The sequence below is a fragment of the Aspergillus sydowii genome (genome assembly GCF_001890705.1).
Source record: "Aspergillus sydowii CBS 593.65 unplaced genomic scaffold ASPSYscaffold_17, whole genome shotgun sequence".
Taxonomy (NCBI): domain Eukaryota; kingdom Fungi; phylum Ascomycota; class Eurotiomycetes; order Eurotiales; family Aspergillaceae; genus Aspergillus; species Aspergillus sydowii.
Genome location: NW_024467875.1, coordinates 38,686 through 62,836, shown reverse-complemented (window position 1 = coordinate 62,836; position 24,151 = coordinate 38,686). Strand labels below are relative to the sequence as shown.

The following is a 24,151-nucleotide window of genomic DNA, read 5'->3' as shown; positions in this document are numbered from 1 at the left end:
AATCCAGCGCAGGCAACTTGATCTGCCAGAATATGCAGCTAGTTTCGTGAATTATAAAGCATTAAAGAAGGTCAACAGTCGCCCATCTTGAGACCGTCGTATCCATTTGTGCTGATGTCCAAGAAAACAGCTTATAAAACAATTGAGCGCAACCCCGACTATTCCCGCCCAGAGCTCTGTAGCTGTCCCTCAAAATGCCTCCGAAGCGCAAGCTGCGCTCCGCGCCAACAAGGAGGTTTTTTTCTTCCGACTGGTATGACATCTCGGAGAAAAAAACTATGGGCTCGAAGGTTTACTGAAACTTCCCACTAGGAGCGCGAAATCGAAAAAGTCAATACTTTCTACCTACAGAAGGAAGCCGAGGTTCGTCTCGAGGCTCTAAATTCACTCGAACTTGCGTTGGGTCTAATACGAAATAACAGTTTTCTCAACGGTTAAGAACTTTGGTTGATAAAAAGCGAGTCGTGCAGTCGCGGACAGTGACCAAATCTAAAGCTCCAGCAAACCTTGTCGCACTACTCGAAGGCTTCCAACAGTTCGATGGCGATTTGAATAAACTTCAGGTGAGCTCCATGACATCTAGTGCAATTGGGCGAATCGGTTCTCATGCCCTTTGTGCGCAATGCAGCAATTTGTTGAGATCAATGAGACGGCTATGTCAAAGATTCTCAAGAAGGTACGTCAAAACAGAGATTTATGTCGCTTTTTATGGATTTGATATCGCTAACAGGGAAATCTAGTGGGATAAAACGTCAAAGGTCTGGATTATCTTCCATCTGTGCACCTCTCATCCATCAACCTTTTTATCTTTCCTTGCGTCCCAACCCGCTTACCATATTTCCTTGACAGTCTCGCATGAAGGAACTATATCTTCACCGCGCCGTCGAAGTACAGCCGTGTTTCAATAGAGATGTTTTGCGTGACCTTTCAGATCGGGCGACTACCGCCCGGATAGAGCTCGAAGCTTGGGCGGAGGGTGAGAATATACAGTTCGATACAACTCGTTCAGCCGAACGGACAACGGCCTTGCAACCTTTCGGATCAGAAGAAGAAGATCTTGACCTTACAGTACTACAGTCGGCCACTGCAGGAAATCTACAGGCCTTGCGCGAGTGGGCAGACAAGCTGCAAAAATCCCCCGATTCCCGCGAACGAGCTACGCGCACTTTTCTCGCCGCAATCAACGAATTCTCTGACGATGTGCTCGCCGTCCTTCTTGAAAGCAAATTGGTCGATATCTTCGCTGAGGATGACATCAACGAGCGGAATTGTCTGCACGAGGCGGCTATCTCTGGCCGGAATTTTGTTTTCAAGGCTGGTCTAGAGGCGGGTGTCCAAGTCTCTCGGACGGATGTCTATGGGAGAATACCTCTTCACTATGCTTGTATACATGGCCGTGTGGAGATGGTGCAGCAACTACTAGAGACAGATCCTAGTACTGTTGACATCATGGACCATGACAATTTCACACCATTAATACATAGCATTGTCAAGAATCAGCTGGATTGCGCTGACCAGCTTCTCCGCAATAATTCCCGCATCGACCCCGTATCCGAGTCCGATCATATCCCGCTGAATCTGGCATGTCAACATGGGTCGCTCCCCATCGTTAAGATGCTTTTAGAAAGGAAGGCCCAGCTCCTCCCTGATGCGGAGGGCCTCTACCCTCAGCACATGGTGGCACGAGCTTCACAGTCTCCCGAGATCCTGCTATTGCTCAAACAGCATGGTGCGGATCTTAACCAAAGAGATAAGCTTTACCAGTGGACTCCTCTTTTCCATGCTGCCAGTGAGGGTTGCGTCAATTGTTTGCGAACGCTTCTGGAGCTTGGCGTGGATGCGGATGTTAAGGATGAGAAGGATCTGGCAGCAATGTACTATGCTGCCTGGGAGGGCCATTTGGAATGCATGCTCTTGCTGTGGTCCCACCACACTGAGTCACGGCAATCCCATCGACCATTGGACATTCTGAACGGCCTGAGACTCCAAGAGCATGGCTCTACTATTTCCTGGCAGGAGCAGACTACAGCAGAGGCCGATGATATGGAAACGGTGGACGGCATCCCCATCCTATCGCTTCCTCCACCAATCATCCCACTCCGACGATACGGGCACAACTTCCTAGACAAAAAGGTTTTCGTCCAGATTTTATTCGATCCTAGTAGTTCGATTTCCTTTGACCAGTCTGGGCGTTATCCTGCTGCCCGGTTGACTATTTCTTCGAAACTTTCCGAATTAATCCCGCGAACTGTGATGCTCCCCATTCAGGAAGATTCGCGAATGATTTCCTTCCATGTTGATACCCTGCAAACCTTTACCGTGGACTTTGAGATTTTCCCCACGTTTGGTTCCAAGGTGATTGCTAAGACGGTTGCGCTTCCGACAGTGTTTAAAGCAGAGAAGTCCAGCGCCGGCTCCTGTTGTTTGCCACTTTTCGATCCTCGATTACGATCGATTGGGCAGCTTCGCTTTGGATTCCAAGTTATCAAGCCATATCATGGCGACCCCCTAGAAATCACACATTTCGCCACATACTGGAAGGCAACGAGCACTGGTGAATCTGATCACAGTGGCTTGGTCACTGGATCCAGTCTTTCGGGAGACCATATTCAACTTTTCGTGCAACTTACAAGGGATAGAATACCAGTGGTTCATCCACAATACACGGTGAAACACTATGGCATTGATATACCTATCTGCCATCTTACTTTATCTGAATTCCAAGGCCTCGGTGCTGAAAAGGCTGTTAACAGAGCAGAGATCGTCCAGCTTCTGCAGACTCGTGCTTCTGAAGACATAGCCCTAACGCATAGAATACTCGCCGGATCATTCTTATCTCTACGCGAGGTTTTCGAGAACCTCCCGGTTGATGTCAATGTCAACCTCTCTATCCTTTACCCATCAGCTGCAGAGGAACAATCTCTGAACATGACCTCTATGGCAGACGTTAATACATTCGCCGACGCTATTTTGACAGTTGTTTTCGACCACGCTCGTGTAGCACGCGATAAAAACCCTGAATTCATGCGCTCTGTCGTGTTCACGTCTTACAACTCTAATATATGTATTGCTTTGAATTGGAAACAACCGAACTGTAAGTTCTCTCCCATATTAGACGCCAATAGTATAATACTGTGTACTAACCCAGATCCTCAAGACCCTGTGCTTCTTTGCAACGATCTTGGTCAAATCCGCGATTTGGCCCGTGGCGCCGGAACCCATCCAGATGTTGACAGCAGTGGCCGGGCATCAATGTCTATCAAGGAATCGGCGCGTATAGCGCAGAGCAACAATTTTATGGGTCTGATATGCCGGTCCAGCCTTTTGGTATGCACCCGTGATCTCGGGATAGTTCTCTCCGATACATATCACCACGCGCGTACTAACAGGATATCTCACTTATAGAACGTCGTGCCGGCTCTGGTAGCAAGTATCAAGGAACTCGGCCTTGTACTTGTGGCGGATACCTCCGATGAAGCCGAACAGTCGGACAGCCAAAGCCTAGGCGCCGCCGGCTCCATGGGCGTGGCCGAATTGGCATACCGCATGCCTGAAGGTGTTAATGGCTTAATGAAGGCTAACGGCATTCTAAGGTTCAATGATATGATCGACATGTGATGTAGCTACGTCTTTTTTTTTTTCATCTTTTTTCATGTCCACCCATACCCCGTATAGTTCCTTTGCCTCTTTCCCCTTTCCCTAATTTCCTATATATCTCAAGGAGCGAAGATCATGAGCCCAAGCAGTGTTGCTGTCTTTTTCTCTCCCTTGTCATCGGAGGCTATCTGCGTGTCGTTTTATTGCATCTTCATCAGCAGCATTTGTTTTGTTTAGTGACTTGCTTATCTTTGTCGAAAGTTTTCCGTTTTTGGTGGATGAGATAGACGTGGATCAAGTTTTCCCTTTTCTATCTTTTTCTATCTCATAGGGCCCCCCCTGTTTTGGCGAATGTGCGGTGACAAAAAGGCGAGAGTGGAGGGATTAGATCTAACTAATGTACAATGTACAACACTAAGGTGTCCAATATCTAATTAAAAGAACGCTATGCAACAACCAGAAAGCGCGATGTGGTATAGCCCAGGCCACAGATCGTCCGACGAGTTCAAGTAGGCAATAATACAATATGTCGGGAAGCGTATTGGCGGGACACGGAAACTATTTGGCTTTCGGTTTGCCTTTTACCACATCCCAGCCCCATTTCCTCAGCTGCTTAACAACCTTGGGCGTAATAGCCGCTGTCAGGGGCACACGCACGAAAATGAAGCTCTTGTGGATGGCATAAGCAAGAGCCAACTGAGTCCATAGACCTAGCAACGTGAATAGTTAGTACCATATATCAAAACTACTCTATCAATGGTGAGACTTGATAAGAAAGACATAAACATACTGGCTCCCTCAGCCGGCCCCTTCTTCTTTTCAATAGCTTGAGTTTCAGACTCCTGCCCTTCTTCTTCTTCCTTGGATTCCTCAAACGCCCCAGGCCAAACCTTGTTAACACTTCCTTTGAAGCTCTCAACAACAACATGCTCGTAATGACCAATCTTATCAGCGCCCAGAAGTTTCACAGCCGCAAAGCAGAACGGAAAATCCAACGCCGAGAGGAAGAGGTATATCCAGAGCGCAGACCAACCATATTCCCGGGACAAGGTTTTAAGGCGCTGTGACAGGGAAGGAGCCGAGTTGGGGGATTGGTATGTGTATCCGGAGGATTTGTTAGACCGGAACCGCGAGCTGTGAAACGCGCGCCGGGCACGGAACGTATTTTGTAATTGTGATTGCTGGATTGATTTTAGTGGTGTCTGTCTTTGGAGAAGCTGTCTTTGCGCGTATGGCGCGAGGGAGAATGGGCGGTGGGTTGGCAAGCGAATTGTGGATGAGGGCGCGTGTGCGGCGGAAGCAATTTTGAGAATAAGAGGCCGTTGAGTCCAGCGTCTGAGAGTGTGTTGAAGAGACATGTTATGTTATATACGGCGCGAGGACTTTGTTCCCTCCTTGCACTCCTTGTCTTGTTTCTCTTTGACTCTCTCCAGGTGCGAGTTGATGATATGCAAACGATGATAGACTGTTGTATTATGTTCGCGTATAGTATTGAGAGAGTAGCGTGCCGAGTATATTATTATCTTGATAAGGAACTTGAAGGTAGGCAGTGAGATGACGCAGAGAGAAAATTATAAGGTTCGGAGATCGGAGGTGAAAGCGGATGTTCCGGGACGGCTTCTGTTCCTGCGTCGGACTTAAGTTTTCTCCCGGTATTGGGATCCGGACGATGACAACGTGGAAGCACGTCTATTATTTTGGGAGGGTTTAGTTTTCGTTTCCTGTATTATCATGCTAATGTGACTGACTATACTCCCTAAACTTCCGATTACTGAAGATATCAAGGCTGTGATCTTTGATGCCTGATATACGAGGCATAGGTTCACCGCCTAGCCAAACATCGATCCGAAATTTCTCTTCAATTCATCATTGTAAAGACGTCAACGCTACACAACGAACACTCGCAATGCCTCCACGTCTACCAAAGAGATTGATGCAACTTCCTTTATCTGTCGGTGCCTTTACTCCGCAAGTCGCCGCTCAAAATGCTATTCCCATCCGCACATTCGGCATTCGCTCCTTAAACCCTCCCAAACATTCACGATATAATGAGTGCCCTGACCTCCCAGTCCTCAAGTCAACCCCTGCCGCAGCCCTGGAGCGTAAAGCCAATACATTATCGCCTCGCACTGGTGCAGTCACGATCAAAAAAGGGATGACTGCCATTTTCGACCCCGAAACAGGGAAGCGTATTCCATGTACTGTTCTCCAGCTGGACCGTGTCCAGGTCGTTGCGCATAAGACTAAGGACGTACACGGTTACTATGCTGTACAAATTGGTGCAGGATGGAAGCATCCTACCAATGTGACAAAGTCCCTATTGGGTCACTTTTCAGGACAAGGCGTGTCACCCAAGCGATATGTGTATGAGTTCCGGGTTAAGGATGAGAGCGGCCTAATTCCTGTCGGACAGAGCGTGAATGCAGACTGGTTCCAGGAGGGCCAATACGTGGATGCGAAGTCGAATTCAAAGGGTAAGGGGTTTGCAGGTGTGATGAAGAGACACGGTTTCGGAGGCCAAGATCGCAGTCACGGTGTCAGTTTGACGCATCGTTCGCTTGGTTCAGCGGGCCCTAGCCAGGGCGGTGGCTCCAGGGTCTATCCGGGAAAGAAAATGGCAGGAAACATGGGAAACGAACAGAACACAGTGCAGAATTTGAGAATTCTCAAGGTTGATGCGGAAAATGGGCTTGTTCTGGTTAATGGTATGCTATTTCTCTTTAACTGAATTGGGTATCCGAGGCTAACTCTTGACTACCAGGTTGCGTGAGTGGCCCTAAAGGTTGCGTTGTCAGGATACAGGATGCTATCAAGAAGCCGTGGCCAACAATCGTGGAATCGGTTGAAGCGTCGACGTAATTTCGGCCTGGTCCTTTTCTTGAAAATGTACTATTACATTATTCTGTTTCTAAAGCGGCGTCTGTATGATACATAAATTATATCCTCGTTTTTTTTTTTTTTTGTTGCATTTTTCTCTGGCCAAACCAGCTGTTCCTGTTCAGGGTTCGCTATAACGAATAAATGCATAACCCAGACGCCTCGATCCAATGCACAAGGGATATTCAAATATAGTTTGGACAGGGGACAGTATAAAGATTTCTCTCGCAGTTGTTTCTAGTTTCCGACATTTGCTCATTCCTGACGGAATGGATCGTGGTTATTCTCCAGGAGCTGAATCACATTCCCGTCTTCTGTCTCCAAGCTCCATTCTTCAGTGCGGAACTAAGCGCCGATCTATTAGCAATCCAACTTCTTTGGAGCGGTTGCGATTGAGAAACTTACAAAACTCATCCGGTCCGGCCGAATGCTCTTGAACCTCATCTTCCCCTGTGACTTCGTCCCTTTCACCCAAAAAGATATATCAATCCGCCCATGTAGCTGGTTCATCTCCCCGCTAATCCATGGAATCTTCTGCGCGAAGTAGATCTGATCGCCCAGGATTTCTCGCGCACGAGGTGAGGTCCGAAGAGCATACAAAGTGCTACTCACGACACTTGAAGAAGACTTCTGGTAGTTGAAGATGCCAAGCATGGCGGCGCCTACGACCACTGCGAAAATCGGCAAAGTTCTGATCCACCGTCGGCCCTCAGAGTTTATGGAAGGGAGTTCACGATCTGCCCGACGTTCTGTTATAGGGCCGGAATTGGCAGCTGGGGCGGGGATGAGGGTGCGACGGGAAGAAGATCGGATGGTTGTGTTTGGGAGTCGCGGGACGCCGAGGCGCCTCCGAACAATTTGGAACCCCATTGATTGACTGTAGCAGAGCAATTGAATCCAGTACTGTAACTCAATCAGGACAGAACTCGCGAGTTTGGGTGTAAAAGGTGAAAATGATTGGGAGAGGCGGATATGTGATTGAAAGTTGATTGGAACTGGCAGAGCGGAAATGGAAAATCAAACAAGACAAACCCAACGTACTCAGTTGTTTCCATGAGCTCAGTTCCCCACCGAAACTATGCCTTTCTGCTCAAAATCCGTGTCAACTACTATTAATAGATGACGTATTCAAAACTACGAATATACTATTGAGATGACATCCACGAGACTTCGCAAAGCATTTCGCTACCCGGATGACTCGGGCGATGACATTGCCCGGGAGGAACTTGACGAAGAAGGTCCGCTGGAACCCTGTGTCCCAAGAATTGCTCCTCATCTGATGTTTGTTTCTAGAACAAGAACGTGTAATCAGGGACCTAAAAACACAAAATGAGGAACGAGATTCGCATTACAGTGTAACTATTCGCCTGCCCTGCTTTGCTCGCAGCTCTTATGTACATTGATACTGATAATGGTATCCAGTTCATTTTCGCTGCAATTCCCGTCTTATCGATAATAGTATTTGTACCTTCGCTACTATCCTCGCATGCGCTGGGATTATTCGCACGGGTTCTGTCCCTTGTTAGCATAATATCATTGTTGGCTACCGCCTATACGATAAAATATGTCCCGTCGCAACGTCCCGACCCGAAGGGCAAGAGGCCTGTACGACACCCGGACCTCTCAGCGCATGTGCGGAGGTATATAATTCCAGGAAATTCCGGCATAAGTGTTTTCCTGGTGTTGGTTTATTTTCTTTCCTCGGATGCGTCCATTGGGGTCCAGCCTGTGGTGTACCTTGTTCCTGTCGGTAAGTCCTTAAACATCTAGTAGCCTTTGCTTGGCCAGACTCCGCTGTTGTTACGGATTTGCTTTCGAGGGGAAATGATTACTGACTGGCAAAAGCTTTACTAACCACTATTTTGATTGTTCGGCACGTTATGGTGTCTGTTGATCTCAAGCCGCTGGAAGATCTTCGATATGAGTACAAGGGAGCCTAGGGCTGGAGTAGTCTTGGGTACAATGGCGGATCAACTATTTGGTTATGATCCGCACATATCGACCTAAGTAGTAACTAGTATCTGGTAAGTAGTATGTAATTGGCTTCGCTACAGATGCTTTAGGCGTAACGAACAAATTGTATTCATATATGTATTATAACTAGCTTCGCCTCTCAAAGAACCGCTTCGGCAATTCCGAAGTTGCACGACTAAACTCAGGTATCAAATGGCCCGAGGACCGAGCTTTCCAGTGCCGGGTCGACAGGAATATCAGCATAATCCGCAGACGGGAATGCGGCTCGGGCGACATGCTCCAACTCCAACTGCCTGTAATCAGAATTTTGCGACATATCTGGGTGGAACTCGACCTGTATTGAATGGTCCTCCAAAGCTTGGTTACGTTTAAAATCTGCGTCTTCCTGGTGCTTCTTGAGCCGACCTAGCTCATCACTGCCAGATTTCTTCAACCAGCCGAGATTCGATTGTCGGAAATCCACCAAGCTCTCCACGCTGCGGACATCCGCTATCTTGCTCGTGTCATGACCAAGTGATGTACATATGGGCTCAAACGGTGTCATCCTTGGATTTTTGCGGCAGGCACCGCAGCTGCAAATCTTTCGACACCTGGGACATTCCCAGTCAATGGTCTCCAATATCTCTTGAGGTAGCATATTAAATGCTCTGAATAGGCTACCATAGCAGTATCTCAGGGAGCATTTCGGATTCGAACAAGAGGCTAGCTTCCACTCCGGCTCTACATATTTGCAAATATGGCAGCGGGGAGCTTTTGGTTTTGATTTCTTCCTGCGTTTCGTCGGGCGGCCATCTTCTTCAGGCCCACTCGTCTCGTCTACTACCTCTTTGTCAACGGGGTTCGGTTTGGTGATATCAACCCATGGGCGTCGTTTTAGTTCTTCTTGGCATATTTGTGCCAGGCTTTTCCTGCCCATCTCTGTACGCTCTATGCGGAATGACCGATATTTGTCCCCGAGGTCAGGATTGAAACCAAGAAGCTGCTGCCTCCAGGTTTCGTGCTTCTCTAGGAGCTCTTCCCATTTAAATTGCTCGGCCCATTTTAGTTTCGAAATACACGCACAGCTTCGACCCATAGCATAACACTCCATGCAGACATCGTAAGGGAGGTCCTCGCCGGTTGATGTTTCGCAGGATGGGCATGTCAAGAACCGATTGAAGATGTTACCTCTGCAATAGGCACAAGTGACATTGCTGTCAAATGGGATGAATTCAATGTTCTTCTCTTTAGGTGGGGTTGCTAAAAACGATTCAGACAGCAGAATTTGGTTATAAAGAGCAAATAGTTGTTCGAATTCGCCATGCAGCTGCTGAACCCTTGGGTGGCCAACACTCGCTTCATCGACGCCATTAAGGTACACTGAATATTGTTTGAGCGAATAGAATACTATGGCTTTATTTTTGTATTGCTCGTCTCGACACACCATTCTAGCGTGCGGTAGTGCTTCGTTCAGCGCTCTTTCTAGCGTTTCGACCGTCGTCCTATTCCATGCGACCTTTATTGTTCGCGTTCCACGATTCCACACTTGGTGTGCGGCCAATGGAGGCACGAGGACAAAGTCGCCTGGCCGCTGCTCAACAATATATGTCGTAAAAGGGGCACCTTTCCATGCATTTATTTGCGCAAAATGGTCCTCGATGTTTATATCATGGCCCAGCATAGACATCCAATACTCTGACACGAGTTTCCGGTCTTTGCTGCTGGTCATAAACCATATCGAAGACCCTGGCTTTGTAGCCTTACTGTTCTCAATTGATCCATCCGACGCGTCCACCATGAGATTCTGGCCAAGACTAGCGCACATCTCTTGATGAGCTGGCGTATATGTTCCCTCGTGGCCGATGTAACACATCAGGTTGTCGGCACGCATGTCACGCGGGAGGCAACTCATTAAGTCACCGGCTTTGGCTACCCGACTCGCTGGCGCTTTTCGTGTTTTCTGGAAGGAGGATGATTTCGCCCCTGGACCTTCGAAATTCTTAGGCTCGGCCGAGTTGTTAAGGTAGAATAAGAAAGGAGGTACAATCTTCTTCAAGTAATCGTGCCAGATTTTTGGGCAATCGATGTCTTTAAGGTATAGTCTTTGGAGGCTCGGGTCTTTGTAGTTATATCCATTCCACTGGTCTGTAAGCATTGGCAAGTTCTTAAGGTAGTGCCCAATTGTGAGCGGTACACTCTTTTTCGCTGTCAGGTCTCGGGCGTCCTCTCCTGCATTTGATATTTTTATTAGCAAAGGTAGAGGTCAAAGAAGGGGTCGGAGCGAAAGGGGATCCATGCTCACGCTTCGCCGAGTAGTGGTTGTTCAGCCAGTTCTCAGAGAATATGGCTCTATCAAGCTTTTTCTCAAACCCTTCAACGACAAGAGGCAACCCCCGCACAATAACGTGAAGAAGTACAAGCTTTTCAAAGTTCTCGAGGCCATTCTCGTCTATTGCGTCGCAATGAATCCGCACCACCTCTTCAAAGTTAGGTGTTGACCTTATGAGGTTCGGAACATCTAAATCAGGAGACAACGGCTCAAAGGCCGCTCGCTGCCGCTGAGCTGGCATTTTTCCGGTGATTTGATGTACCAAGTTGGGCCTGATGCTTGTGGAGATGTCGTGGTAAATATGCGCTTCCCGCCAAAAGAGTGGCGAATACCGAGTTATTACGGTACGTGAATGGAAGAGAACAAGAAAGTGGTCCTGCAGAATGGTAGTATCATCGAATGCGCAGGCTTGTGTTGTAGGCCGCGCACCCAGATATTGACATCGACAGAATCATCATCGAAAAAGGAAAGCTAAGTTTGAAGTACTTGTAGAAACACTATGAGAAGTGCTCGGGCATTTTGGTTCTCAGCTGCAAACGACCATGGTATTGACGTGCGAAGGTTATTTCTCACTGGCGCATGCCTTCCGTTACTCTTGTCATTTATCAAGCTCACGGAGTCCACTCCCAGAAGACTATTCCAAAACGGGCCACTTGGGAGACGGGGACCAACGCGGTTTCACGTGACATCCCTCTCAATTTGTCGGCCAGATAGAATTTAATTCAAGCTCGTCCAAGCTCAATAATATGAGTATTGCTTATGATATTCAAAATCACTACTCCGTACTTTCTGGGGAAAGACGGTTCTAGCGGGCAAAGCTTATCGTGGAATGAATCTCGCAAGATATATGGCATATAATTTGTTGACTACTTATCCTCTCACGTCGCGACTTCAAAAAAAAAGAATAACGGGCGCTCGTTGATCAATCGCCCCGGACCTACAACCTGCTGAGGAGCATTCGTGTCTGCAGCACATGATATCCTAAATCGTTAAGCTCAGTACCCCAAATATACCTCGATTATCTCAGAATGCGTCCCACTGCCTCATGTCCGCCGCTGTTCCCATTCTTGCATTTCCACGGCCCTCCTCGGAAAACATTTCCACGCGATGGCTGCGTCACAAGTTACTCATGCAAAATTTTCTTGAATCAGTGCAAGATTATGAGAGTCTCGAGATATTCAAACATTACTCCAAGCGCAACCAGACGGCTAACCGCCCGATCCAAGCGTGGAATTTTCAATGCGAGATTTCTAAATACCACCCCCCTCCCAACCGCGACTGGAATTTCACATGAGAAGCAAAAGGGCGGTGCCATGAACCAATACGTACCCCCTCAAACAGGGCTCGTCGCCATCTTTCCGCAATCGTGGATACCATACGCCGAGTTAATACGCCTTAACAATCCTGCAGGAACATATTATTTATTTTTCCCTTGCGCGTTCTCCACTCTGCTTGCAGCAACGATGACACCAGCGGTTTCAACGCTTCAAGTGCTTGGGACTACAGGGCTTTTTTTTAGTGGTGCTTTGATAATGCGGGGGGCAGGATGTGCAATCAACGATTTATGGGATAGGAATCTGGATCCGCATGTTGAACGCACGAAGTTTCGACCGATTGCGAGGGGTGCAATATCTCCGGGAAAAGCCGTTATTTTCACCGGTACTCAACTTCTAGCCGGATTGGGAATTCTGCTTCAGTTTCCCTCCCAATGCCTTTGGTATGGCATCCCCAGTCTGCTACTAGTAGGGTCTTATCCACTTGCCAAGCGTGTCACATATTATCCCCAAGCTGTCCTAGGATTAACATTTTCTTGGGGGGCTATTATGGGATTTCCCGCTCTGGGCATCGATCTTGTGGCCCACCCAAATGCCCTGATGGCCACTGTTGCTCTTTATTCAAGCTGTGTCTCCTGGACAGTTTTATACGATATGATATATGCGCACATGGACATCAAAGACGACATTACTGCCGGGATCAAATCAATTGCTCTTCGCCACGAACACAACACAAAAACAGTACTCTCTGGGTTAGCGGTTGTTCAGGTAGCTCTTCTTGCCGCTGCAGGACTGGCAGCTGGTGCCGGTCCAATTTTCTTTGTCGGCAGTTGCGGTAGTGCCGCGCTCTCACTAGGAATTATGATTCGGAAAGTCAAGCTGAAAAGTACCCAAAGTTGCTGGTGGTGGTTTAAGAACGGGTGTTTATTAACCGGCGGGGGCATCTCCATGGGTATGCTTTTCGAATATCTCGCCCATGTATATGAAGTTTATGGCACAGACGACAAAAAAGCGAGTCATGAGACGATCAATTTTGATCAACAGATCGAGTCGATCGAATAGCTCAGCTTTTTTTAGTGCCCGAATTTCTCGTTTTCAGACCTGTGTAATCCTCCACGCTCTCAACTATATCCCTCCAGTCCATCATAGCGCCGTTCCCGGTATCGCCACAAGCTAGAGATTTCTCTATCGGGGAAAGAATACAAACCCAACCGTCTTTGTGCGAAGGACTCCAGCCCCATTCGTTCCGTAGTATCGTGAGTTGCTTCCCTGTGACAGGATGGCTCCACATCGCAGTATTCATCGCAGGGGCAACAAACACGAGAGGCTTCTTGTCCTTGAGGTCAAGGTCTACCATCCCGGTGGTGTCCCATGCTCTAATGACCGAGAGAAGGAGGTTATCTGCAATGCCAGCAGTCATCTTAGCCATCGTATTTGCAGAAAGAGGGGCAATAAGCAGCAAGTGAGCCCATTTTCTCAATTCGATATGCAAGATTGGATCTCCTCGAACCCATGGATTTTTCCATTCGTCTTCGTCTCGGTATATTGCATCTACGCCGGGAGTTTGGCGTAGGCTTTCGAGTGCTGGTTGCTCCAGACTTTGGCCAATGAGAAACTTCTCGGCTGACTGGGTCACAATGATTCGAATTGATACATTGCGATGACGGCCGAGAGCTTCTGCTATATTGGAGAGCTTTATCGTGGCGACAGATCCGCTGGCTGCCAGAAGAATATGGAGTTTACCATCGTCCAAGTGCTGCTTAGCTGAAAAACGGGTATTCGCAAATTCCATGATATTTATAGCAAATGATAACCAGTGTCGATGGCTTTGAAATGTTCGCGTTCGATAATGGTAAGGGGCGTAGTGTGGCGTTGCCGGTTCGGATGGGAACTTAATAGTAATGTATTAGGAAACAAAACATCATCTACTCTAGTTACAGTCCTGCTGAATTAGCAAAGTAAATCCCCAATAACTATGAGGAAATATTGCGGAGATGTTCGGTTTGTGGATCCGCAAATGATCATGCCGAGTCTGATTAGAAATGGACGGGTATATACGGCACGTGATTACACCAGTGATATACAAGCCATTATTTTGCCATCGTCCTGCTCCGTCATCCGAACAGCCAATATTCACCATGTTTTCAAGGACAATATTCTCCTCTGTAAGTTATGCATTCCTCCACTACAAATTTTAAATTGCTTTTGCCGTCCCTTTTTTCTGCGGTGTCGGTGACCAACCTCTAATCCGCGACCTAGACACTCCGACGGCCTCTATTCCGGCCCCAGTTCGCGAGCCAACTTGCGAACCAGCTCCCATGTATCCTTCAAGCCCGCCTCATCTCGACCGAAACGAAAGCAGCGATCGATAAAGCAGTTGCATCGGCCCCTGTAGTTCTCTTCATGAAAGGTACCCCAGAGACTCCGCAGTGCGGATTCTCCCGGGCAAGCATCCAAATTCTAGGCCTGCAGGGTGTTGATCCAAAGAAGTTCGTTGCGTTTAATGTGCTGGAAGATGTGGAGCTACGTCAGGGTAAGCTTATATGTTACTCGAATTCTTGCTTCGACTACGGTTAACTCACGTTTTTCTACAGGAATCAAGGAATACTCGGACTGGCCCACGATTCCACAACTATATTTGGAGAAGGAGTTCGTTGGTGGGTGTGATATTCTGATGTCGATGCATCAAAACGGCGAGCTTTCCAAGCTCTTGGAAGAAAAGGGTGTTCTGGTGGCTGAATAGAGGAATGATACTCATTTGGGCTAAACCACCCTATATTCAATGTAATTCTAACGTATCTGTATATTCTTAGTATTTATAAACTTCTGCTTTGAATTTTGGCGCTGCATATGTTAGTAGGAGGGCCATGGCCTATCACAAACCAAAATTTACGAGTCCATCTGACCTTTCGCTAAACAAAAATGGTCATCAATTATCTCTGCAGTCTTGCCAATTTGTATGAAGAGTCTACTCACTTATTTGGTGTCTCATCCCTTCATTTAACCTTCCATTGATTTAACTTGGTCCTCAACAACGCCCTTTTGCAATTTAGCGCGCTGTCTTGCTTCATAAGCCTCCCTGCTCTTGAGAATCCGTTCGACAATCTCACCCGCGTTAACGTGTTGAAACGCGTGTTCGGTTGTCTCACGGAATATACCCATGCGCTTCGGGGCGGCGTAGGGATCATATGTCAGTGGGATGAATGTGGTAGGGCCGTGGTACACGACGTCCGGCACGCCTAACGGCATTGCCTCCAAGTATCGCTGACTTGGCGAAAATGGAGCCGAGAACACGACACCATGGATATACTAAAGTTATGTCAGGCAAAAACTAAGTTTCAACGTGGAGGAAATAATCAAAACTTACTCGGCATTGAAGGACACAGAGGCCCCTTTCAAAAATGTTCATGATGGGATAATTCAATCCTTTCCAGTGGTTTATCACATCATCATCGTGAACGCCAGCTACAACATAAGCAGGCCCATAGTCTTCTCCATGGTCTTTTAGCCTCTGCTGTTTTTGTTCGTGATCGTACCAGCCACGCTGTCGGCCTTCAAATTCCTCGATCGCCAAAACTTGGCGGAGAAACTCAATATGACCGGAGGAGAAAAGATCAAACCCTCCGTCGACATAAATAATTCGCTGGCCTTGTCTCGGCAATTTTCCACTGACAAGGTTATCAAAAATCCCCGATTCGTCAACCATACCCTCGAGCTTTGCTGTATTAGAACCTTCCCAAACCCAAACTTGAGGGCCGGGTTGCAGACCCGTCTGATCAGTGGCGTAATCCTTGAGCCTGTCTTGGAGGTACGAAGCATATTGCAAACGCTCGTTTTCGTTGCCTGGGCCATCCGTCCCTGAAAGCGTACCTTTAACACTTTTGATAAAGTGGCCCTTTGTACAAAGAAGCATACGGCCAACGAGGTCAGTGGTGGAAATACCGGGGGTCCTTTTGACCACTTTGAAGCGGCCAGCAGCCTTGACAAACCGATAGCAGTCGTCCCCATTACTATCCGAGGTGATATCGTCACCATGGACGACGTAGTTGCAGCCATAATGTGAGACCCAGGGCAGAGACGTTACATAAGGAGCATGAGGGACGCATTTCGTTGCCCAGCGACAGGCCTCTACCGCAGCAATTCTAAATGGATTGTACGGCCCGTCAGCAAACAGCCAAAAACAAAGTCTCGGTACATCAACCAACCGCTCCTCCAAGGTCATGACTGTCGGCCCCTTGTTCTCCAGGATTGCCTCGTCAGAATGTACGCCAACTAGGAGTTCGTCCCCTAATCTACGCGCCTGAAGCATAGCTCCTGCGTGTCCTACGGGCATATGATTAGGGTAATTATACGAATATCGGTGGTGGCTGATCCCCTACCATGATGGCTAAAGTCAAAACACCCGTCCACCCAAATACGCCTCTCCGATATTGGGATATCGTCTTGCGGGTCAACGGGCCATTCCCCGCGTTTGGGGATTATCTCTTCGGGTAATGCTTCCATTCTATGCGGTTTGATAAGAATTATCTGGGCGTATATTCGGCGCGAGGGGCTAGTATATCCGTCTTACGGATTGCAAAGCGCGTGAGCGTTGTTGATGGAGTGGTAAAGAACAGGGGTCGAAGAGGGGCACAGGCTACGGAGAAAAGGCCATCTTCACCGCCCTCATTACCTATCGATAAGACAAAGTTCTACTGGACTGAGGGCAGACGACCAAAACATGCGTGACCTGGATGACTTATGAATGATGGAGTCCCAGTTCCTATATTGTCAAATTAATTGAATAATGGAACGCTCAAAGAACTATCATTTTGACATCTCCCGCCGCTTTTGTTTAACATCCAAGAGGGCGGGAAATGCTTATATTTTAGATGGTAGGGCCGGCAGCTGCTTAAGGAAGACGTGACCCTTTTAAGCATCAACCGAACACAGACATAATCATTCAGGGCTCTAGAGTCTCGATTAATTCAGACTCTATTATGCATTATTACAGAAATACTTCAAGATGGATTTCCAAAGAAAACACTTTCTACCTAATAAGGTTTAGTGCGGGGAACTACTGAGCTGTTCTGGCCAATGTCCAAAACTCCAAATCCGTACCCTCCGCGGTCAGGGGCTCTGTGCCTTGTGGGGAGATATCATCGAATATTAAACGTATCTGATTCTATGAACAAAGGGTTTGCAATAAGTTTTGCGCCCTTCTATATCTCTGGAATCTACATTTGGCCTATTTCAATAATTATATTCCTATCTTTATTATTAAACACTCAGGTCAGGGAACAAAAAATCCTGCCCTCATGTCCGCCGGAAGGGGGCAAGGCTCCTTCGGGAAAACCATCGACATGCTTCCATCGACATTCACCCCCACCTTGTCTCGCAGGGATACAAATAAATCAATAGGTCACGAAGCGGCTCCGGGGTCTGTTCCCCCTCCCCTAATGAGTGGCGGGGGGGTTCTTGGTCCCCAGAGCGCCGCAGCAATTTACCAGCATATTCATGACATGGCCACGAAACGAATATCTACACTCGACTACCTGAGAAAAGCGTCAGTTGGGCACATGTTCTTTTTTGCGGGCTCATAAATGAAGGTACAGCTTGCTGACACCCAGTTTATAGTCATGAAGGACGTATATATTGGTTCAATACCGTCCACTACTCTCGGGTGGATATTAGTCGGATCCCTTACTTCGATGCCCGAAAACTATCCCGACGTGCAATAAATTATCTTCTTCTCGGCCTATCCATTCCACCTATAATAGACGTCAGCACCACGTCAGGCGAATATCTGCGTGCGCTAAACGCACTTCTGATTGAGTTCGAAGCCTTTCAGCAAGTGCATCCGCCGGAGGGAAGCTCGTCATCAACACTAGCCCGAGCACGCATACCCCAGATGTTTAAACGGGCCACTCATGGTGGGACAAAGGGTAGAAGGGCGAGCTCAGCGACAGAGATTGGTCTTCCCATGCAACACAGCGATCCCTCCGACTTGAAACTTATGGCTGGGGGCGCTGCGTCCTCAGTAAACGCGGCTTCTGCAAGCGTGTCCATTCCTCATTCAGAATCGTCAGACCTTCTACCGGGAGAAGAGTACACATACCTCATGACCCCGTCATTGCCATTTGAGCCGGACTATTTTGAAACATTTGTCACGTTATGCGATGTATTGATAGACTGCTATACCCGCCTCGTGACATTAATCTCAACTCCTGCAGTTTGCACGGTTGCACTAGGTGAGCTATTTACGAAAGCAGATGCGAAACTCCGAAAGATTATTGTGGCCGGCATAGTACGTGAATTCGAAGATGCGAGTCGGGGTGCTGCTAGAACGGAGGTGGCTGGAGTGGGTCGAGTCGTGTTGGGAGGTCTTCTAGGGTGACAGTTCGAACAATTTAGTGAAAACATATTGTGATGACGAAAAATACACAGAATCTTTTTTAATAAAGATGGGGGTAATGTTAAAGTGAATATCTTTGAAATACAATTGTCCCGCTGCCCAGCTCCGGCTTTCGTGTGCTCATGATTTCTGCGACAGAAGTCGCTTGACCCCCAAGATAATGATAAGGATATCGATAACTTTTTAACGCGTGTTTAATCAACCCGAATATGTTAAACAAGCAAGAGGGGAGGGTAGTCACGTTGTCAGTAAATAAAAATATATATGCAAAGAATGAATACCGGAACCCAACGCCAAATCAACACGCTTTCAAAACAGGTCAGATCGACGCCGATTTATGCAAGGCAAACGCTGGATGTGTCACGATGTAGATACTGGCAGTTTGCAGTGGGGGGGTTCATGCCGTACGGGCAGTCTCTAGCTCACGCTGTTCGCTGAAGACTCGTCGACTCATTTCAAGTACGGCTTCGAACCCTTCTTTACCCCGTTTGGCATTTTCCCTAAACCTCTCGACGCTTGCCTCCTCTACTTTGTTTTTGATCTTTTGCCATCCCCCGCAGAGTGCAGTGATCTTCGCTTCTTGTTGAAAATCGGTCATAGATAACGGAGTGGACACTGACGGTTGGTAGATGACAGTTTCGCGGACATTTAGAACATTGGCCCACGTGAGGTTCGTCGAGCACATTGTTACTTTCCTTGAAACTGGATCAACGTACGATACCTCGTAGACATGTGAGGTCGGGCTCCCTCCAAACAGCGAAGAGACCCATTGTGGTACGGTCTGATTGCATGTGATAAGTCGCTCGGTGCGAAGCTATCAAACACAGCATTAGACATTTGACGAAACAGAGCTTCAAGGCTCCCCAAGCAGCACTTACAATTCCGGTGTCCGGCTCAACCCTCCGCGACAACGTATCTACACCCACGACATGTGTAGATTTATCGTTCCAGGGACAATACTTCCGCCAATTTGCTGTTGAGACCTCGTCCCACGAGTAGTTGAAGGTACAAATAGATGAGAAGACCTTCATCGCCGGGTCCAACAACGCGGTAGAGCACCAAGGCCGGCAGGATCTGGTTCCCTCGGCCGTCCTTCGAAAGACAAATATGAGCGGGCCGATTAAACCTGGCGGTGATTGAATCGGGATCAGAAAACGGCTGGGTAAAAATCGTATTTAATGCGTTTTCAGTGCAAGATGTGTGAAAAGAGAAGGTTCGGTAAAGGCAAACAATAGTAGAGACACAAAGACTGAACTGGAGATTCAAAGAAATCAGTATAAGAGGAAAAACAGTCTGCAAAGGTGGAGATGAGTCGAAGAGTGGCGAAGGAATAATGGAAGGAAATTTTAGTGCAGTTCTTCTCCATGAAGTCGAGAATCCTGACCGGGGAAATCCTAGTTCCACCCTCACGTCGGGATTTTCCGGCAGAAAAAAGACGGCTCGAGTGGCAAGTGCTAACTTCGAGACTAGCAATAGTAAATTAGTTTGTAGGTATAGTAACTTAACTAGGCACTATACCATTACTCATCACATAATTATTATAATGCAGTGAGAACAGGTATGGTCGATAATTAAAGAGTGGAGGACAGAAGCCATGATTCACCCAGGTAGCGAAAGAGGGAATTTTGCACGGCTCGTGGTACCTACACGGGTTGTTCTCTTGCGAGGCGAAGGGTTTTCTTCATCATAGAATCCCAGTCCACCCTCCACCACCCTCTCGAATTAGTTTTTGCTGATAAATTGCTCATCCTCAATGCTTTCTTGCGTCTTATCCTGCCAGCCGGTGGGCCGCGATATTTCGTCAAGCACGTAGCTGGAAGTACTTCCCCCCAAGGATCCAGGCGCTTATGTACAGCCCGCCGCTTCAACGACCCTTTTTAGGGGTACCTTAAGGGCAACCCATCCCCTGAGAACACTTGACTTTCAGTTTTTATCACTCTGACACCCGCTTACTACCTCATTTCGGGTTCCTTCTTTCATCAGAAAGATAATCTGGAAAAAATGGTCGAACTGCGTAAGCGCAAGGCAGCACCACATCCAGCACCTGTGAATAAACGGACAAGAACCAAAGCGCCTCACTCAACATACAAAGCAACAGAAATCACAAATGCTACGATCATGGAAACTAAACCAAAAGCTGGTGATATTGTGAATCTAGATGGGTTTGGTGGCAATTTGGAGACAAACGATGGCACGACGACGACACTCAAGGCTCTCCTCGACGACAGTGAATCTGGCGTTGTGCTGTTCACATACCCCAAGGCCTCGACCCCTGGCTGTAAGTTTGTTTTTGTACACAATAAGTCTTCAATCTCGGGCGGCCCCAGTGTGGCTTAGTTCGACCCGAAGCGTGTGCAGCTTTGTCTATTTACAGTGTGGTGTCAATTAAAAGCTAACAAGTTTAAGGTACAAAGCAAGTTTGCCTATTCCGAGACGGATACGACAAATTGACTTCTACAGGGCTGTCCATCTATGGTCTGTCAGCAGATTCCCCAAAAGCCAACACCACCTTCAAAACGAAGCAAAGTTTGCCGTACCCACTACTTTGCGACACTGCATCTACGTTGATCGGTGCGATCGGGTTCAAGAAGCTACCGCGCGGGACAACCAGGGGTGTATTTGTTATAGACAAGACTGGTAAAGTTCTTGTCTTGCAACCGGGTGGTCCAGATGCAACCGTGGAGGCTGTCCGACAACTCGTTATATCAACGCCCGAGGATGACAAATCCAAGAAATGAGAAATTTGGGAAGAGTCACTGTTTCCTTTCCATGCAGCATGTGAAAGTCTATTAATGGTTTATATTATATAAATTATCTATCAAATATAAATACATGGGTGATTGTAAAAGATAACAATTTTGAAAGGGAGTTAGATCCAAGAAAAAGAGAAAATAAGATGAGAGAAAAAATACCATAGACATCGCAGACGAGCATCTACGCAGCATACTTTCGGTTGGACTTTTTTTTTGATTTCTCTACGGCCCGGAAGTTCTTTTGAAATGTATCTTGGTAAGTATAACGGCGCAAAATTGCACAGGATAAAGGAAAACAGAATACATTGGTCTAACAAACATATTTATCCAGCGATTAAACGAATGTGCGGCAGGGATACCTTCATAACATTAGTCTAGGCCCACTTTGGGGGAAAAGAAAACAAGGGGGAGAAAGAGCAACATACACGTTAGGATAACCGTGATGGTCATCGATCTGGTATTTCGAAGCAGAGTTCAAATTACAAGGTGTTGGTGGCAAACCATTGGGACCTAGGACACCTTTGATGCCATTCTTGTCCTTTTGGAATAAACCCGCCAGTCCCCGCTCCTCGCCTTCCTGTTTCACCGAAACGAGCTGCTTTTCGCCTGCTTCGCCAATTTGTAAAATATCATCCCTGGGCGCCGCCTGGCTTCCTACAGTGAGAAGGCCAACAGCATCCGCCTGATTCACTGTGCTAATTTTTGGGTAATTTCTGCGGACGTCGCGCTTCCAGTACGGGTTGTCGGCAATGTCACCCGCTGGGACCGTAACTGGATCATCGTACGACAGCGGGGGAAGAGCCCCAGGCGTGGGAAGACGAAATTGAGAATTCAATGGCACACCCGTTGACCGGTTGGGGTCAATGGCAAATAGACGGCGAACACGCTCCCATAAACCTGTGGACTGAACTGAGTATTTCTAAACCCATGTAATCAGCATTCAATCGGAGAACTAGAGGCAACGATCATACATTATTGATTGAGACAACGCTTGATGCCGATTTGGCGGCGTTCACGACGTTGCGCGCCATGGTGGGCTCTGCTCGACCCGAGGTATTAGTACGATGGGTGGTGCTGTCAAAGAATACGTAGTGTCATATGCAACCTTATTGACACTGAAGTCCTTACCTATCCCCCGTCTGATTGCTGAGAAAACACAAGGGTACCTTTTGCTGTGTCGCTACCTGGTGTCCAGACACTCGATGAAGGCGAGGAGCGGATGTTACTCTCGGACTATTGTTGTTCCGGGTTCGCAAATCAAAACCCTTCTAATCGTAAGCCCGATTGGTTCCCTCCCTCTGTCGGAGTGGTACATTTCTGTCGGAGTGGTACATTTGGGTATTGAGGGGAAAAATTATTGGATGGATGCATACTATTGACACTGTCATACAATATTTATTGTGCCGCTCTATCTCAAACTGACTACGCCCTTTTATCAGTGGTGGGTGATAGAAGCGGGACATGAATTGGGACAAGCCACAACAGCTAAATAAGGAGACAGCAATTTCTGCAGCTGAACTATATAGCATACATGACAATGCAAAGCAGCCCACCAAGACGCTTGTGATAGTGTAACTATTCCTCTGGGATACATAACATGCTACACTTTGTAGGTAACTAGCATTTATCCTAGCCCTCTTCACCTAGAATATGTTGGATAAGGAACCGATGCCAGTAAATGGTACATCTATCATCCCATAATCTTAATTACCAAGTAAAGATGTGTCGTAATATCCTTTCTTCCCTACCACCAAGAAGCCCCCTCTTGTGGTCATTGACTGGAAACTCCAGGACTTTAATGATTTTATCTACCCTGGTTTACGGTATTTTGAGCGAGTAATATCCGAGCCATCAAACATTTATATACCTTTAATCGATTCGTTCTACGTTATTTACATTATCACACGACAGAAATTAATTAATCATTGTTTCGAGTTAGGGCTATGAACAAAGCATCATCAATCGGACCCCGGCTGTAACATGGAATGCGGAACGACTAGGTTCAGATTCCAGAAGCCTATTTAATCAAAAGGGTTTGTGCGAGTACCCCACCAAGTGAGGAACAAACTCAGACCAACCGTCTCAAACACTCTTGCGACAGCACCTACAGCAACAGTGTCGAGAGGTCTCTTCTCAGTAAATACCTGGCTGATGAACTTCATAGACGGGAAAAGGAACACTGGTCAGCATGTCTATTAAACCTTAAAAGTGTGGTGGAGCGGGAGCATACACTGGGGGCCGAACTGGCAAAAAAGATCAAGCTTCCAAGGTAGGCTGCTCCCTTGTAGCTAAGAGTGCCCGTTGCATTAATCAAAGCAGCAACTCCATAGGTTTGCACAGCGCTTCCGGCCAGAGAACTACCCCACGCTGTCGCGGCACTGGCGGCCTCTTTGGATTTGATAAAATCCTCCTTTGAATTGGCTGCCTGGGCGCGGTGATATGTATCGCCGAAGACAGGAGCCAAAATTCCCAGAGAAGCAGTGTGGGTGAAGACGGTGCCCATGGCAATAGCCGAGGGTTTCACGGAAGGGAAATCTGGACATGCCGTTAGTTTTGACCAGCAGGGTTGACATCGGTAAACTCACAGTGCAGAGTAGCCATTTTCTGTGCTGTAATATGTAAGTGGTTATTTGAATCTTGAGATCAAACGTAGACAGTTGCGGGAGGTTTAGCGGCGAGGCCAATGTACCCTTTAAATGCAATGCCAATCTGTTTCAAGTGACATAATGCAGGCTTTGGTCGGCAGCGAAAGACAAGCTAGCCACTATAGTTGCATCACGGATTATTCGTGGACGAGTATGTGACGTCGTCATGATTCAAAAGCGGCCATTGAGGAAAACCTGGGACTGGAGAGCGCGTACTTGGCTCTGAACCAATGATCGGGGCTTTGTTGTGGGCTTTGGGGAAGATCATGATGTGCAGGGAGTTAGCATGACGTCAGTTACCCTAACCCTGCGCCTGGATGGTCTCGAAC

The 24,151-nt window shown here is 47.5% G+C and overlaps 15 protein-coding genes across 15 annotated transcripts; 7 read left to right on the top strand and 8 right to left on the bottom strand.

The window, feature by feature from the left end:
- The first annotated feature begins 778 nt into the window (after positions 1 to 778).
- Positions 779 to 4,005, top strand: phoC (putative cyclin dependent kinase inhibitor Pho81). Its single transcript, XM_040848702.1, has 2 exons — positions 779 to 1,447; positions 3,633 to 4,005. The coding sequence occupies exons 1-2, from the start codon at positions 856 to 858 to the stop codon at positions 3,701 to 3,703; spliced, it is 663 nt and encodes a 220-aa protein (XP_040696832.1). The 5' UTR covers positions 779 to 855; the 3' UTR covers positions 3,704 to 4,005.
- A 150-nt stretch (positions 4,006 to 4,155) lies between these two features.
- On the bottom strand, positions 4,156 to 4,955 carry ASPSYDRAFT_62231 (uncharacterized protein; the record flags this gene model as incomplete). Its single annotated transcript, XM_040850094.1, has 2 exons — positions 4,156 to 4,307; positions 4,388 to 4,955. The coding sequence occupies 2 exons, from the start codon at positions 4,953 to 4,955 to the stop codon at positions 4,156 to 4,158; spliced, it is 720 nt and encodes a 239-aa protein (XP_040696831.1).
- Positions 4,956 to 5,259: 304 nt separating this feature from the next.
- Positions 5,260 to 6,785, top strand: ASPSYDRAFT_51119 (mitochondrial 54S ribosomal protein uL3m). Its single transcript, XM_040848226.1, has 2 exons — positions 5,260 to 6,302; positions 6,359 to 6,785. Exons 1-2 carry the CDS (start codon positions 5,504 to 5,506, stop codon positions 6,454 to 6,456), a joined length of 897 nt encoding a protein of 298 aa, XP_040696830.1. The 5' UTR covers positions 5,260 to 5,503; the 3' UTR covers positions 6,457 to 6,785.
- On the bottom strand, positions 6,545 to 7,470 carry ASPSYDRAFT_51118 (cytochrome c oxidase assembly factor 1 family protein). Its single transcript, XM_040848225.1, has 2 exons — positions 6,880 to 7,470; positions 6,545 to 6,819 (listed from the first exon to the last, which is right to left on the bottom strand). Exons 1-2 carry the CDS (start codon positions 7,342 to 7,344, stop codon positions 6,730 to 6,732), a joined length of 555 nt encoding a protein of 184 aa, XP_040696829.1. The 5' UTR covers positions 7,345 to 7,470; the 3' UTR covers positions 6,545 to 6,729.
- A 157-nt stretch (positions 7,471 to 7,627) lies between these two features.
- Positions 7,628 to 8,414, top strand: ASPSYDRAFT_163119 (uncharacterized protein; the record flags this gene model as incomplete). The annotated part of the gene is made up of 4 exons (XM_040843135.1): positions 7,628 to 7,712; positions 7,768 to 7,829; positions 7,897 to 8,224; positions 8,320 to 8,414. 4 exons carry the CDS (start codon positions 7,628 to 7,630, stop codon positions 8,412 to 8,414), a joined length of 570 nt encoding a protein of 189 aa, XP_040696828.1.
- Positions 8,415 to 8,629: 215 nt separating this feature from the next.
- ASPSYDRAFT_94858 (putative JmjC domain protein) lies at positions 8,630 to 10,997 on the bottom strand (the record flags this gene model as incomplete). Its single annotated transcript, XM_040853034.1, has 2 exons — positions 8,630 to 10,656; positions 10,730 to 10,997. The coding sequence occupies 2 exons, from the start codon at positions 10,995 to 10,997 to the stop codon at positions 8,630 to 8,632; spliced, it is 2,295 nt and encodes a 764-aa protein (XP_040696827.1).
- A 1,072-nt stretch (positions 10,998 to 12,069) lies between these two features.
- ASPSYDRAFT_162971 (putative para-hydroxybenzoate-polyprenyltransferase Coq2) lies at positions 12,070 to 13,092 on the top strand (the record flags this gene model as incomplete). Its single annotated transcript, XM_040843121.1, has 1 exon — positions 12,070 to 13,092. The coding sequence occupies one exon, from the start codon at positions 12,070 to 12,072 to the stop codon at positions 13,090 to 13,092; it is 1,023 nt and encodes a 340-aa protein (XP_040696826.1).
- Position 13,093: 1 nt separating this feature from the next.
- On the bottom strand, positions 13,094 to 13,822 carry ASPSYDRAFT_36585 (putative flavoprotein; the record flags this gene model as incomplete). The annotated part of the gene is made up of 1 exon (XM_040845443.1): positions 13,094 to 13,822. One exon carries the CDS (start codon positions 13,820 to 13,822, stop codon positions 13,094 to 13,096), a length of 729 nt encoding a protein of 242 aa, XP_040696825.1.
- A 346-nt stretch (positions 13,823 to 14,168) lies between these two features.
- ASPSYDRAFT_137114 (monothiol glutaredoxin GRX5) lies at positions 14,169 to 14,773 on the top strand (the record flags this gene model as incomplete). The annotated part of the gene is made up of 3 exons (XM_040840781.1): positions 14,169 to 14,195; positions 14,290 to 14,563; positions 14,625 to 14,773. 3 exons carry the CDS (start codon positions 14,169 to 14,171, stop codon positions 14,771 to 14,773), a joined length of 450 nt encoding a protein of 149 aa, XP_040696824.1.
- Positions 14,774 to 15,030: 257 nt separating this feature from the next.
- On the bottom strand, positions 15,031 to 16,533 carry ASPSYDRAFT_62225 (ethanolamine-phosphate cytidylyltransferase; the record flags this gene model as incomplete). The annotated part of the gene is made up of 4 exons (XM_040850093.1): positions 15,031 to 15,339; positions 15,398 to 16,172; positions 16,236 to 16,353; positions 16,410 to 16,533. 4 exons carry the CDS (start codon positions 16,531 to 16,533, stop codon positions 15,031 to 15,033), a joined length of 1,326 nt encoding a protein of 441 aa, XP_040696823.1.
- Positions 16,534 to 17,327: 794 nt separating this feature from the next.
- On the top strand, positions 17,328 to 18,406 carry ASPSYDRAFT_36582 (uncharacterized protein; the record flags this gene model as incomplete). The annotated part of the gene is made up of 2 exons (XM_040845442.1): positions 17,328 to 17,575; positions 17,647 to 18,406. The coding sequence occupies 2 exons, from the start codon at positions 17,328 to 17,330 to the stop codon at positions 18,404 to 18,406; spliced, it is 1,008 nt and encodes a 335-aa protein (XP_040696822.1).
- Positions 18,407 to 18,821: 415 nt separating this feature from the next.
- Positions 18,822 to 19,455, bottom strand: ASPSYDRAFT_162977 (putative mitochondrial protein sorting (Msf1); the record flags this gene model as incomplete). The annotated part of the gene is made up of 2 exons (XM_040843124.1): positions 18,822 to 19,238; positions 19,303 to 19,455. The coding sequence occupies 2 exons, from the start codon at positions 19,453 to 19,455 to the stop codon at positions 18,822 to 18,824; spliced, it is 570 nt and encodes a 189-aa protein (XP_040696821.1).
- Positions 19,456 to 20,425: 970 nt separating this feature from the next.
- Positions 20,426 to 21,162, top strand: ASPSYDRAFT_163418 (thioredoxin peroxidase DOT5; the record flags this gene model as incomplete). Its single annotated transcript, XM_040843164.1, has 2 exons — positions 20,426 to 20,702; positions 20,831 to 21,162. The coding sequence occupies 2 exons, from the start codon at positions 20,426 to 20,428 to the stop codon at positions 21,160 to 21,162; spliced, it is 609 nt and encodes a 202-aa protein (XP_040696820.1).
- A 349-nt stretch (positions 21,163 to 21,511) lies between these two features.
- Positions 21,512 to 22,208, bottom strand: ASPSYDRAFT_162927 (putative NADH-ubiquinone oxidoreductase 21 kDa subunit; the record flags this gene model as incomplete). The annotated part of the gene is made up of 3 exons (XM_040843118.1): positions 21,512 to 21,536; positions 21,603 to 22,096; positions 22,149 to 22,208. The coding sequence occupies 3 exons, from the start codon at positions 22,206 to 22,208 to the stop codon at positions 21,512 to 21,514; spliced, it is 579 nt and encodes a 192-aa protein (XP_040696819.1).
- A 953-nt stretch (positions 22,209 to 23,161) lies between these two features.
- On the bottom strand, positions 23,162 to 24,071 carry ASPSYDRAFT_534583 (DUF1761 domain-containing protein). The gene is made up of 3 exons (XM_040848688.1): positions 23,763 to 24,071; positions 23,408 to 23,712; positions 23,162 to 23,333 (listed from the first exon to the last, which is right to left on the bottom strand). The coding sequence occupies exons 1-3, from the start codon at positions 23,776 to 23,778 to the stop codon at positions 23,199 to 23,201; spliced, it is 456 nt and encodes a 151-aa protein (XP_040696818.1). The 5' UTR covers positions 23,779 to 24,071; the 3' UTR covers positions 23,162 to 23,198.
- Positions 24,072 to 24,151: the final 80 nt, after the last annotated feature.

Bases quoted from the DNA above. Each gene is read 5' to 3' on its own strand.
- phoC (XM_040848702.1), top strand. From the start codon at position 856: ATGAAGGAACTATATCTTCACCGCGCCGTCGAAGTACAGCCGTGTTTC. The intron at 1,448-3,632 runs TCATGGACCATG...TAGCTACGTCTT, and splicing joins AGATCCTAGTACTGTTGACA to TTTTTTTTTCATCTTTTTTC.
- ASPSYDRAFT_51119 (XM_040848226.1), top strand. From the start codon at position 5,504: ATGCCTCCACGTCTACCAAAGAGATTGATGCAACTTCCTTTATCTGTC. The intron at 6,303-6,358 runs GTATGCTATTTC...CTTGACTACCAG, and splicing joins TGGGCTTGTTCTGGTTAATG to GTTGCGTGAGTGGCCCTAAA.
- ASPSYDRAFT_51118 (XM_040848225.1), bottom strand. From the start codon at position 7,344: ATGGGGTTCCAAATTGTTCGGAGGCGCCTCGGCGTCCCGCGACTCCCA. The intron at 6,820-6,879 runs GTAAGTTTCTCA...ATCGGCGCTTAG, and splicing joins GGCCGGACCGGATGAGTTTT to TTCCGCACTGAAGAATGGAG.
- ASPSYDRAFT_534583 (XM_040848688.1), bottom strand. The intron at 23,334-23,407 runs GTATGCTCCCGC...CCGTCTATGAAG, and splicing joins TTGCCAGTTCGGCCCCCAGT to TTCATCAGCCAGGTATTTAC.